General features: G+C 41.0%; 1 protein-coding gene across 1 annotated transcript; it reads right to left on the bottom strand.

Annotated features, from left to right (window-relative positions):
- Positions 1 to 4272: 4272 nt before the first annotated feature.
- LOC135429895 (uncharacterized) lies at positions 4273 to 4770 on the bottom strand. The gene has a single exon (XM_064684381.1). The coding sequence runs from the start codon at positions 4768 to 4770 to the stop codon at positions 4273 to 4275; it is 498 nt and encodes a 165-aa protein (XP_064540451.1).
- Positions 4771 to 12729: the final 7959 nt, after the last annotated feature.

Here is a 12729-nt window from a genome sequence, read left to right as displayed (position 1 = left end):
TTAAACTTGGACAACTCAAATTTTTCAGCGATTTTGTTTGACCCATGAATAGAACGGACAACAAAAGGGGAATCGACAGGGATGACGCCTTTTAGGAGCTGGTGAGGCCTGATGTAATTTTTGACCGCACCCGTGTCGATTAAGTATTTCATATATGTCCACGCTATTCTCCACCGAATGAACGGCAGCAAGCACCTTCCTCTAAAATATTAGCGATATTATTTTCATAATCTACGCTTTGTTCAGTAGTAGTAGTAATATTCCGCGCCCTCTGGCTTGCTCTATGTGATCCACCCTTTGCCTTCTTTGGCCTGTCGCGCAGTTAGATCCGGCAGGACGCTTATTATCCTGACTCTGGTTTGCGGTAAACTTAGCTGAGCCATGGGATTTCTGTAAGTTTGTGGGCTGCCTAAACTTTCACGAAGAAGAGTCGGCTTCCATGGGTACTAGGGGACTATCGGGCTCAGCTCTATTTTGGGCTCTTTCTATGTACTGGCCGTTCTGCCTCTTGAAACAAGGGTTCTTGCTCTGGCCATCTTGGGGAAATTGTTTTTTTCCTTCTGCTGCTGTTGCTGGCGCCCTTGTGGGCGCTGCTCTGGACGACTTCTTTCTTCGTGCCCCCTAGTAAAGCTTGCCGCGAAAGCATATCTCTCGTGATTAGCCTCGACCTCCTGGGTTAGTGCCAGCACCGTCGGCAAATCCGGAGGGTAAACCACAAACAACACGTCGGTTAAACTGCGTTTAAGTCCAGAGACTTAAACGTTCCAATTTCCTGCTCGATCACATGGATAGGCCGGTTGTCACTTTACGTGAAGTCCAACCTTGCTATGACGGCCTCGAAGTTAAACGGTGTGTTAAACGAAGTGTGTTCTTATTATTATTATTTTTTTATATATTTTTTACTAATAACTCTATTAGATAATATGTCTCAAGCAGCGAGCTGACGCATCTACCTGAAATTATACCCAATATATTTATTCTCACATCACAAGTCACCAAACTTGACATGTAGCTTCTAGGATAGTATATATATCAAGTATCTTTCATTTTAAAGTTATCATCACCTCCCCGCTACTACCTCATAGCTTTAAATCAAGTAAATAAACCAATTTATGCTGGCCACCAATATAAGCCACAATTTAAATGCAATTGACTTTTTGAGAATAAGCAAATATTGTATAACTCAATAAGATGTACTGTAGAAAATTTCATCATCAGCGGCAAATCAAGCGCAAATTCCAAGAATTTCTTTATACATGTACACTCACACATTCATGCGCGTATGCTTTTAGCAACAGCATTGCAATTGCGATTATATTGTTTACTGTGCTGATATTTTAATTCGTTTTTTTTAGCTGTTGAGTAGAGGTGGCGGCAAGTAGTGCGGTCAGTAGCGAGTTCGAACCCTACCGAGGAGAATATTTTTTTGGCTGGTGTGGCTGTTCAGTAGAGGCGGCAACAAATAATGCGGTCAAAGGGAATTTATCTTTATTACTACTAAAGCAAACGAACACGAGTTGCATTTGGTGTTGGAATAAGAGGGTTCAGGGAGCGCCCGACGAGAACCTCTTACTTGTATATTAATGTTTTTGTTTTCAATCTCGAAAGCTCACTTGTGGCTTTATTTTTCGGGTTTTGATCGTTGCGCGTAGTTCTTCTTCGAACTTGTAGAAATATGTTTTAAGTTTTTTTTTTCTTTTTTGTTTCGCTTGTGCTTTATTGCTGCAAGTTTTTATTGTCTTACGCGTTTTTATTGTTGCGCGTTTTTAAATGAACATAAAATTAATCCCACTTGTAGGTTTTGTACGCTGGGTGCCAATTACTGCATATATAAGTTTTTTGAGTGAACTTAAAACAGTGCGTGAATTATATAAAAGGGGCGATAAGCCTTGCTTAATTCATATCCAAACTAAGACTGATGAAATATAACTTTGGTTACAATAAGCAACAACAAGTCGCCGTCGCTGCCGTCTTCAGGCTTAGGTCGGGCAGAAAAGGAAGGCTCAGATGCTCCCTGAAGATGGTGATGTTAACCACAGCCGACGAGGATACAGCAGGTTTTTTCCTTAGGATGCCCCAGTGATTCACATACCAGGTGCCGTAGAGGGAGACGTGTTCGTTTTCGTTCGTGTTTTCGTGTTCGTTTTCGTTCGTTTTCGTTTGACTGTTCCCAGTGCTGTTCAACACATTAACTGTTGCGGGCACACGATGCCCTCTGTAATCGTTTGCAGAAAGTGGTGCTAACGTTCAGATCAAAGTTTACTTAAGGTTGTCCTTATGGAGCACACTTCCTTTTATAAGAACTGTCGTACCCAGGTCCGCCTTCACTGTCGCGAAAGTTTATTACCTAGACTCTTATTGGATTTTATCGATACCTTCTCACCCGCTTTATATGTTTTTTGGACCCTGTTCCTATTTTGTTGTTCTAGCGATATTTTCTGTGCTTATGTGATTTTTTGTTTTATCTGCACTGCTTCTATAGGGACAGCGTGAATAATTTCTATTGGTTTTTTATGTGTAACCGAATGAATCGACCTATTGTATTTAATTGTTGCAAGAAGGATATTGTCGACAGTATATTCGACGTGGTTTCCATTTTTCAGACAGCGACTTATATCCCCCAAAGTGCCGTGAAAACGACCTGCCCGTTGGATGTACTGTGTAGGGGCGATGCGTTTGCGAACACAATGTCAAAGTTGTTTGACAACATTGATCTAATGGTCTCTGAGTTTAAGGACTTTTCATTGTCACATAGGCTGAACAACTGCAAATTTAGAAAATTTGTCAATGCAGGCTAAAAAGTTTTTCTTATCTGTGGAGTAAACGTCCACATGTAAGATTTCTCCGGCATATGATGGTAATGGAGTCTTCCCTATCACTTATCAGATCGGGTGCCGATTATTTTGCTCATAGCGCACACTCAGCAGTTTGCGGCTATTTCTGTTGTTAAACGGCCAATTGTTCCCAAAGTATTTGTTGGGCATTTTCTTGAGCCGCGCGATGAGCGCGATTATGTTCAGCTATAGCTTTTTCTCGCTGTTCTGTTGTGTCTGGGATGTCTTTTACAAAACTTTTTGAATGTCGGAACGTTGTCGAGGGACAGCGACTTATATCCCCCAAAGTGCCGTGAAAACGTGAAAACGACCTGCCCGTTGAATGTACTGTGTAGGGGCGATGCGTTTGCGAACACAATGTCAAAGTTGTTTGACAACATTGATCTAATGGTCTCTGAGTTTAAGGACTTTTCATTGTCACATAGGCTGAACAACTGCAAATTTAGAAAATTTGTCAATGCAGGCTAAAAAGTTTTTCTTATCTGTGGAGTAAACGTCCACATGTAAGATTTCTCCGGCATATGATGGTAATGGAGTCTTCCCTATCACTTATCAGATCGGGTGCCGATTATGTTTGCTCATAGCGCACACTCAGCAGTTTGCGGCTATTTCTGTTGTTAAACAGCCAATTGTTCCCAAAGTATTTGTTGGGCATTTTCTTGAGCCGCGCGATGAGCGCGATTATGTTCAGCTATAGCTATTTCTCGCTGTTCTGTTGTGTCTGGGATATCTTTTACAAAACTTTTTGAATGTCGGAACGTTGTCGAGGGAAATTCTTCTATAAGTCTTGTGCTGTGGGATAGTGCTTTCCTCCAGTATGATTTGGTTTCGGAAGCAGTTGACTGGCTTGTCTGTCGTCTCATTGTGTAAGTTAGAGGCTCTTCGCTGTAGATTGTAGCAGCATCAGATTCTGCCGAACCCTCCTAAGCGAGAGAGTCTGCAACAAGGTTATCTTTACCTTACCATTAAAATTTATCCCACTTGTGGGCTTTGTACGCTGGGTGCCAATTACTGCATTTATAAGTTTTTTGAGTAAACTTAGAACAGTGCGTGAATTATATAAAAGGGGCGATAAGCCTTGCTTTATTCATATCCCAACTCAGACTAATGAAATATAACTTTGGTTACAATAAGCAACAACAATAAGCCTGAGTCGCCGTCGCTGCCGAGCAGTCACCGTCGCTGTCGCGGAGTCGCCGTCGTTGTCGCGGAGTTGCCGTCGCTGTCCTCAAAAGTGCAGCGCTAGCGCCTCGTGTGTGGTGTCGGGTGACCGTCGCGGCTGGCAACATTGTTGGTACACATCTGCCGCGATCAAGACTCTGGTCATTGGTTCCCCCAGAACGCTGGGTCAGCAAATATTATTGCGCTTTCAACTAGCTGCCGCCACACGTTTTCTATATTACCTTTTGTGTTTCTTAACCGATTTTGATGGAATTTTCTACGATGAGGCGATGAGGATAAGGCAGCCAAGTGATCTTGATGATATTTCTGATCTAAGACCACCGATATGACGGAGGTTCTTCAGGCTTAGGTCGGGCAGAAATGGAAGGCTCAGATGCTCTCTGAAGAGGGTGATGTTACCCACAGCCGACGTGGACACGGCAGGTTTTTTCCTTAGGATGCCCCGGTGATTCACATACCGGGTGCCGTTCAGTGAGACGTCTTCGTCGTAAGTAGCCAGGAAGGTTCCTGTGACTGTTTGACTGTTCCCAGTGCGGTTCACCACATTAACTGTTGCGCTGTTGATAATTAAGACGTCCTCGTCGATTGTTGTTATGGGCTCTAGATGCGCGGTGCGTGCGGCGCATTGTACGACGGTTCCTGATACCAGTTGTTGGGCACACGATGCCTTCTGTAATCTTTTGCAGAAAATGGTGCTCACAGTGGCAGCGAAGTCGCGCACAGCGAAAGTCTTTGTTCCGCAATCGGCCACCATATTACCTCCTTCTAAATATAATATTATATTATTATATTGAACGGGAAAAATATCAATTTTCTTACAGGTTAACTTGGGCTTAGGGTATTTTATCAAGAAATATAATAATTCGGATTTTTAAAAAACTTTGATATTGGATACTTCTAAAAGTTCTGTTATACTAATATTTGTGAGCTGCTCATTTAACAATTGCTGTCCAGGGTAGGAGGGCTGATTAAATTAGTTTTAGCAATGGTTACGGAAAGAATTAAGTCTTCAAGATTTGTGATTATCATTATGTTTTTCGCCAAGATTGTTGCATAAAAATGCTCAACTTCCGCATCTGGTTTTAAGATTGCATTAAGTGCCTTTGAAACTTCGTTAAGTCTTGTTTGGAATTTGTTGTTGATCTCGATTTGTCTATTTTCTGAATTTATTAACTGACCCTGTTTGAACTTTATCTGCTCCCAGTCATCAAAATCTGGGGTTCCTGCAATTACTTGAAGGGCACTGCCTATCATGTTTGTACTACGTGCTTGCCTATGATGAACATTCAGAGTGGCTATTAGGGTGGCTATGTGTTAAATGTCAGTTTTCAGTACCTGTTTCATATCGTCGATGTAGGTTTCAAACGATGTCAAGTTTTTCGTGTGTCCCATATAACTGTACTCGTCCCAGATTGTTACGTCTCCGTGGACTATAGGTATGTAGTCCGCGTGTGAATAATCGTTGAGTCTCAATGTCGCTTCGGTCAAGGTCATAGTTGCCATTGTAAGAGCTAGAAAATATTCTAACCTAAAGTAAAGATAAAATGTATTGATTAAAACTTACTAAACAAATTTTTTATTTATTTATATAGATATTTTTTTTAACGTTTAGATCAAAGTTTACTTAAGGTTGTCCTTATGGACCACCCTCCCTTTTATAAGAACCGTCGTACCCAGGTCCGCCTTCACTGTCGCTTCTGTGAATAAGGGCGAAAGTTTATTACCCAGCCCCATATTGGATTTTACCGATACCTTTTCACCCGCTTTATATGTTTTTTGGACCCTGTTCCTATTTTGTTGTTCTAGCGATATTTTCTGTGCTTATGTGATTTTTTGTTTTATCTGCACTGCAACTTCTATAGGGATAGCGTGAATAATTTCCATTGGTTTTTAATGTGTAACCGAATGAATCGACCTATTGTATTTAATTGTTGCAAGAAGGATATTGTCGACAGTATCTTCGACGTGGTTTCCATTTTTCAGACAGGGACTTATATCCCCCAAAGTGCCGTGAAAACGTTCGACCTGCCCGTTGGATGTACTGTGTAGGGGCGATGCGTTTGCGGCCACAATGACAAAGTTGTTTGACAACATTGATCTAATGGTCTCTGAGTTTTCATTGTCACAGTAAATCGTTTTTGTTTTAGGAAAGAAGTTGAACAGTTGTAAAAGTGATGCCTTGATATCGACGATTGTGCGTGAACGAATAGGCTGAACAACTGCAAATTTAGAAAATTTGTCAATGCAGGCTAAAAAGTTTTTCTTATCTGTGGAGTAAACGTCCACATGTAAAATTTCTCCGGCATATGATGGTAATGGAGTCTTCCCTATCACTTATCAGATCGGGTGCCGATTATGTTTGCTCATAGCGCACACTCAGCAGTTTGCGGCTATTTCTGTTGTTAAACGGCCAATTGTTCCCAAAGTATTTGTTGGGCATTTTCTTGAGCCGCGCGATGAGCGCGATTATGTTCAGCTATAGCTATTTCTCGCTGTTCTGTTGTGTCTGGGATGTCTTTTACAAAACTTTTTGAATGTCGGAACGTTGTCGAGGGAAATTCTTCTATAAGTCTTGTGCTGTGGGATAGTGCTTTCCTACAGTATGATTTGGTTTCGGAAGCAGTTGACTGGCTTGTCTGTCGTCTCATTGTGTAAGTTAGAGGCTCTTCGCTGTAGATTGTAGCAGCATCAGATTCTGCCGAACCCTCCTAAGCGAGAGAGTCTGCAACAAGGTTATCTTTACCTTACCATTAAAATTTATCCCACTTGTGGGCTTTGTACGCTGGGTGCCAATTACTGCATTTATAAGTTTTTTGAGTAAACTTAGAACAGTGCGTGAATTATATAAAAGGGGCGATAAGCCTTGCTTTATTCATATCCCAACTCAGACTAATGAAATATAACTTTGGTTACAATAAGCAACAACAATAAGCCTGAGTCGCCGTCGCTGCCGAGCAGTCACCGTCGCTGTCGCGGAGTCGCCGTCGTTGTCGCGGAGTTGCCGTCGCTGTCCTCAAAAGTGCAGCGCTAGCGCCTCGTGTGTGGTGTCGGGTGACCGTCGCGGCTGGCAACATTGTTGGTACACATCTGCCGCGATCAAGACTCTGGTCATTGGTTCCCCCAGAACGCTGGGTCAGCAAATATTATTGCGCTTTCAACTAGCTGCCGCCACACGTTTTCTATATTACCTTTTGTGTTTCTTAACCGATTTTGATGGAATTTTCTACGATGAGGCGATGAGGATAAGGCAGCCAAGTGATCTTGATGATATTTCTGATCTAAGACCACCGATATGACGGAGGTTCTTCAGGCTTAGGTCGGGCAGAAATGGAAGGCTCAGATGCTCTCTGAAGAGGGTGATGTTACCCACAGCCGACGTGGACACGGCAGGTTTTTTCCTTAGGATGCCCCGGTGATTCACATACCGGGTGCCGTTCAGGAGACGTCTTCGTCGTAAGTAGCCAGGAAGGTTCCTGTGACTGTTTGACTGTTCCCAGTGCTGTTCACCACATTAACTGTTGCGCTGTTAATAATTAAGACGTCCTCGTCGATTGTTGTTATGGGCTCTAGATGCGCGGGGCGTGCGGCGCATTGTACGACGGTTCCTGATACCAGTTGTTGGGCACACGATGCCTTCTGTAATCTTTTGCAGAAAATGGTGCTCACAGTGGCAGCGATGTCGCGCACAGCGAAAGTCTTTGTTCCGCAATCGGCCACCATATTACCTCCTTCTAAATATAATATTATATTATTAATTACGGGAAAAATATCAATTTTCTTACAGGTTAATTTGGGCTTTGGGTATTTTATCAAGAAATATAATAATTCGGATTTTTAAAAAACTTTGATATTGGATACTTCTAAAAGTTCTGTTATACTAATATTTGTGAGCTGCTCATTTAACAATTGCTGTCCAGAATAGGAGGGCTGATTAAATTAGTTTTAGCAATGGTTACGGCAAGAATTAAGTCTTCAAGATTTGTGATTATCATTATGTTTTTCGCCAAGATTGTTGCATAAAAATGCTCAACTTCCGAATCTGGTTTTAGGATTGCATTAAGTGCCTTTGAAACTTCGTTAAGTCTTGTTTGGAATTTGTTGTCGATCTTGATTTGTCTATTTTCTGAATTTATTAACTGACCCTGTATGAACTTTATCTGCTCTCAGTCATCAAAATCTGGGGTTCCTGCAATTACCTGAAGGGCACTGCCTATCATGTTTATTCTACGTGCTTGCCTATGATGAACATTCAGAGTGGATATTAGGGTGCCTACGTGTAGAATGTCAGTTTTCAGTACCTGTTTCATATCGTGGATGTAGGGTTTAAACGATGTCAAGTTTGTCGTGTGTTCCATGTAACTGTACTCGTCCAGATTGTTACGTCTCCGTCGACTATAACAAACAAATTTTTTATTTATTTATATAGAAATTTTTTTAACGTTTAGATCAAAGTTTACTTAAGGTTGTCCTTATGGGCCACCCTCCCTTTTATAAGAACCGTCGTACCCAGGTCCGCCTTCACTGTCGCTTCAGTGAATAAGGGCGAAAATTGTATTACCCAGCCTCATATTGGATTTTGCCGATACCTTTTCACCCGCTTTATATGTTTTTTGGACCCTGTTCCTATTTTGTTGTTCTAGCGATATTTTCTGTGCTTATGTGATTTTTTGTTTTATCTGCACTGCTTCTATAGGGACAGCGTGAATAATTTCTATTGGTTTTTTATGTGTAACCGAATGAATCGACCTATTGTATTTAATTGTTGCAAGAAGGATATTGTCGACAGTATATTCGACGTGGTTTCCATTTTTCAGACAGCGACTTATATCCCCCAAAGTGCCGTGAAAACGTTCGACCTGCCCGTTGGATGTACTGTGTAGGGGCGATGCGTTTGCGACCACAATGACAAAGTTGTTTGACAACATTGATCTAATGGTCTCTGAGTTTTCATTGTCACAGTAAATCGTTTTTGTTTTAGGAAAGAAGTTGAACAGTTGTAAAAGTGATGCCTTGATATCGACGATTGTGCGTGAACGAATAGGCTGAACAACTGCAAATTTAGAAAATTTGTCAATGCAGGCTAAAAAGTTTTTCTTATCTGTGGAGTAAACGTCCACATGTAAAATTTCTCCGGCATATGATGGTAATGGAGTCTTCCCTATCACTTATCAGATCGGGTGCCGATTATGTTTGCTCATAGCGCACACTCAGCAGTTTGCGGCTATTTCTGTTGTTAAACGGCCAATTGTTCCCAAAGTATTTGTTGGGCATTTTCTTGAGCCGCGCGATGAGCGCGATTATGTTCAGCTATAGCTATTTCTCGCTGTTCTGTTGTGTCTGGGATGTCTTTTACAAAACTTTTTGAATGTCGGAACGTTGTCGAGGGACAGCGACTTATATCCCCCAAAGTGCCGTGAAAACGTGAAAACGACCTGCCCGTTGAATGTACTGTGTAGGGGCGATGCGTTTGCGAACACAATGTCAAAGTTGTTTGACAACATTGATCTAATGGTCTCTGAGTTTAAGGACTTTTCATTGTCACATAGGCTGAACAACTGCAAATTTAGAAAATTTGTCAATGCAGGCTAAAAAGTTTTTCTTATCTGTGGAGTAAACGTCCACATGTAAGATTTCTCCGGCATATGATGGTAATGGAGTCTTCCCTATCACTTATCAGATCGGGTGCCGATTATGTTTGCTCATAGCGCACACTCAGCAGTTTGCGGCTATTTCTGTTGTTAAACGGCCAATTGTTCCCAAAGTATTTGTTGGGCATTTTCTTGAGCCGCGTGATGAGCACGATTATGTTCAGCTATAGAAATTATAGCTTTCCGCTCCTGACAGGTCATATTCGACTGCCTCTGCTTCCTGCTGAGCGACTCGTAACCCTCGTTACCATTTTCTTGGGGCAAATTGTTAAGGTTTTGTTTGGTCCTCATGGACTTGTCCCCTCTGTAGCCCTGTGTGGGCTGTCTAAAGCTTGAGGAAGTGTCCACTTCTATTGGTTCGGGGCCACGCCCTTGTGGCTTTTGGGACTGAAAGCGCTGTTTTCAACTGCTTGCTTTCTGCTGACCTTGATTATTGTCTTTCTGACTCTTTTAGCCACTAGACTTTTGAGGTTTTTCTTTAAGGTGCTTTGCAAAGTTGGCTGCAAAGATGCCTCTCTCGTTGCTTGACTCAGTTTCTTGGGCTAGGGCCAAAGTTGGGAGGTCTTGGGGCTGTGCTGGGAAAACGGCCCATCTCAAGGATCTTAATCCCGAGACAAAAGTATGGAGAGCATCACTCCTGAATTTTTCGTTTAGGACAGCCAGTGCGGCGGGGTCATGTATCATTAAAGTCTGGTTGGTCAGTATTGTAAGTTTTTTCTCGTCGTAGTATTTTAACAATGGTAGGTCCCCTTGCCTTAGCGTGCATAGTTGTTGTTGGATCACGTGCACTGGCGTTTTGTCGGCAATGGTAAAATCTAATCTGACAATGATTGCCTTAAAGTTCAACACTGTATTAAATGAAGCAAGCACTGCATCCGCTGAACCCCTTACTTTATTGCGGATTAATCCCACGGCCTAATAGTGTCTCGAGCTGCCATCATAGGCGGCGCAGGCCTGTCTCCATGAGATATAGTTTTCCTGTTTCCCGTCAAACTCTGGAATAGACTGTTTACCGCATTTGAGCCCTGGCACTATTTATTTCTTGGTAAACTTCTATTTGCGGGGTTGCCCCCTTAAGTTTGTTAAATTGCTCTGTGATACTGGCTATCTTTTGTTCAAACCTTTGCGCTTGTTGTTCAAGGCATTTTGCGCTTCTAGCTGTGCTACCTGTTCACTGTTCATTTTGTTTACTGATCTGTATTCTAAATAGAAAGAAAAAACCGCGTCTTCGCTGCTGTCGCCTGACCTCCGTATTCGCTTAAACTGTGAAATCAAGATCACTTTGAAGCTAAAATATTGTTGCCTTTTTTTGAAAAATCGATAGTTACTCAAAAAGCCTAGCGATGAAGCAGACTGTTTTATTTACAAGTAAAAAAACAAGTATTTATTTTGTTTGCATTTTATTTTTCTATATTTTCGTTTGATATGCTAATCTTATCTTAGACAGCTTTGTAATAATATTAACTTTTTTTAAATCTAATTTTTTCACTTTATTGCTTTGAATTGTGAATGAAAAATGAGCACCTCACTTACATGCTTGTTTAAAGTAGCTGGGCCCTCAAAATCTGGGGCTTTTATTTTTTTTTATTGGTGTTTGTCTTTTCACTCGCTCAGCTATTGCTGGGGTTTTATATTTATTTTTATTCCCTGAACCCATTAAAAATGGGTAAAAATGGTATAATGTATTTTTGCAAACTTATGTAACAGGCAGAAGGAAGCATCTCCGACCCCATAAAGTATATATATTCTTGATCAGCATCAATAGCCGAGTCGAGTATCTTTAATTTTATAGCTATCACCACCTCCCCGCTACTTCCTCATAGCTATAAATCAAGTAAATAAACCTATTAACGATGCCCACCAGTATATGCCACAGTTTAAATGCAATTGTCACACGCATAATTTATAGTACAATAAGATCTACTGCTGAGAATTTCATCTAGATCGGTTAAGAAACACAAAAGTTATGTGTTTTGGCTGCCCACGTGTCAGCGACAGCTAGCGCAACTTGCAAGAATTTCTGTATACATGTATCCACACACATTCATGCGTGTCTTCTTTGAATTCTATCAACAGCATTGCAATTGCGATTTTAATGTTTTCTGTGCTGCCATTTTAATTTATTTTTTTCTCATTAAGACTCAATAATTGATGTGGCTGTTGGGGAGAGGCGGTGGCAAGAAGTGCGGTTAGTTGCGAGTTCGAACCCTGGCAAAGAAACATTTTTGGTGTTGGAAGAAGAGGTTTCAGGGTATCCTCTAGCCGGGAGCTCCCGACTGGAAACTCTTGCTTATTGTTATGTTGTTTCGTATTCTTTAATAATGATTTTGATCACTATTTTTATACCCTGAACCCATTGAAAATGGGTATAATGTCCGTATGTATGAACGCAAGGATCTCAGAACCTATAAGAGCTAGAGACTGTTTTTTTAGCTGTAGGTCCTCCTAGTGCCCGCGCAGATCGAGTTTGTTTCCGATATTCGATAATTTGCCCCGTTTCCAAGTAATTGATATCGAAATGCTGTTTTTTGGGCAATTTTGGTAAATAATAAGAGCTAGAGTCACCAAACTTGACATGTAGCTTCTAGAATAGTATATATACATCAAGTATCTTTCATTTTATTTATTTATTTATTTATTTATTTATTAACCAATGCTAGTAGCTTTCAGGTTATTATAGCTTACAAAATATTATCTTAAATATCTAATTAACTACACAGAAAATATGAAACTTAATGAAAATGTTGAATTAATGAGTTTTAAAGGAAGAATTATTTAAGCGTATGTTTTACATGAGCACTACTGGCAGAAAAATCAAAACGCACTTCACTTGGAAGACTGTTATAAAGCTTTAGTGATCTGATCATAGGCTCGTAACTTGTATAAGCAGTTCTATGAGTCCCCACAGCAAACGGCAAATGGTATCACAAAGATCTGCTCGGCACATTAAAATTAACACGAGCTAGAATGAAAGGGCAGTCAATTATTCCTACAATTAAGTTGTTTAGAAAGGTAGTGCTGAAATCATTCTCCTATCTTTTAGAGATGACAAATGTAGTAGTCGA

This window comes from Drosophila montana, unplaced genomic scaffold, assembly GCF_035044405.1.
Source record: "Drosophila montana isolate Dmon_TW-CO22-7 unplaced genomic scaffold, ASM3504440v1 contig_2745_1, whole genome shotgun sequence".
In the NCBI taxonomy this organism is placed as follows: Eukaryota; Metazoa; Arthropoda; class Insecta; order Diptera; family Drosophilidae; genus Drosophila; species Drosophila montana.
Note: the sequence above shows the minus strand (reverse complement) of the source record. Positions and strands in the feature narration are given on the sequence as shown.

Excerpts from the sequence above, each read along its gene's own strand:
- LOC135429895 (XM_064684381.1), bottom strand. The coding sequence starts at position 4,770 with ATGGTGGCCGATTGCGGAACAAAGACTTTCGCTGTGCGCGACTTCGCT.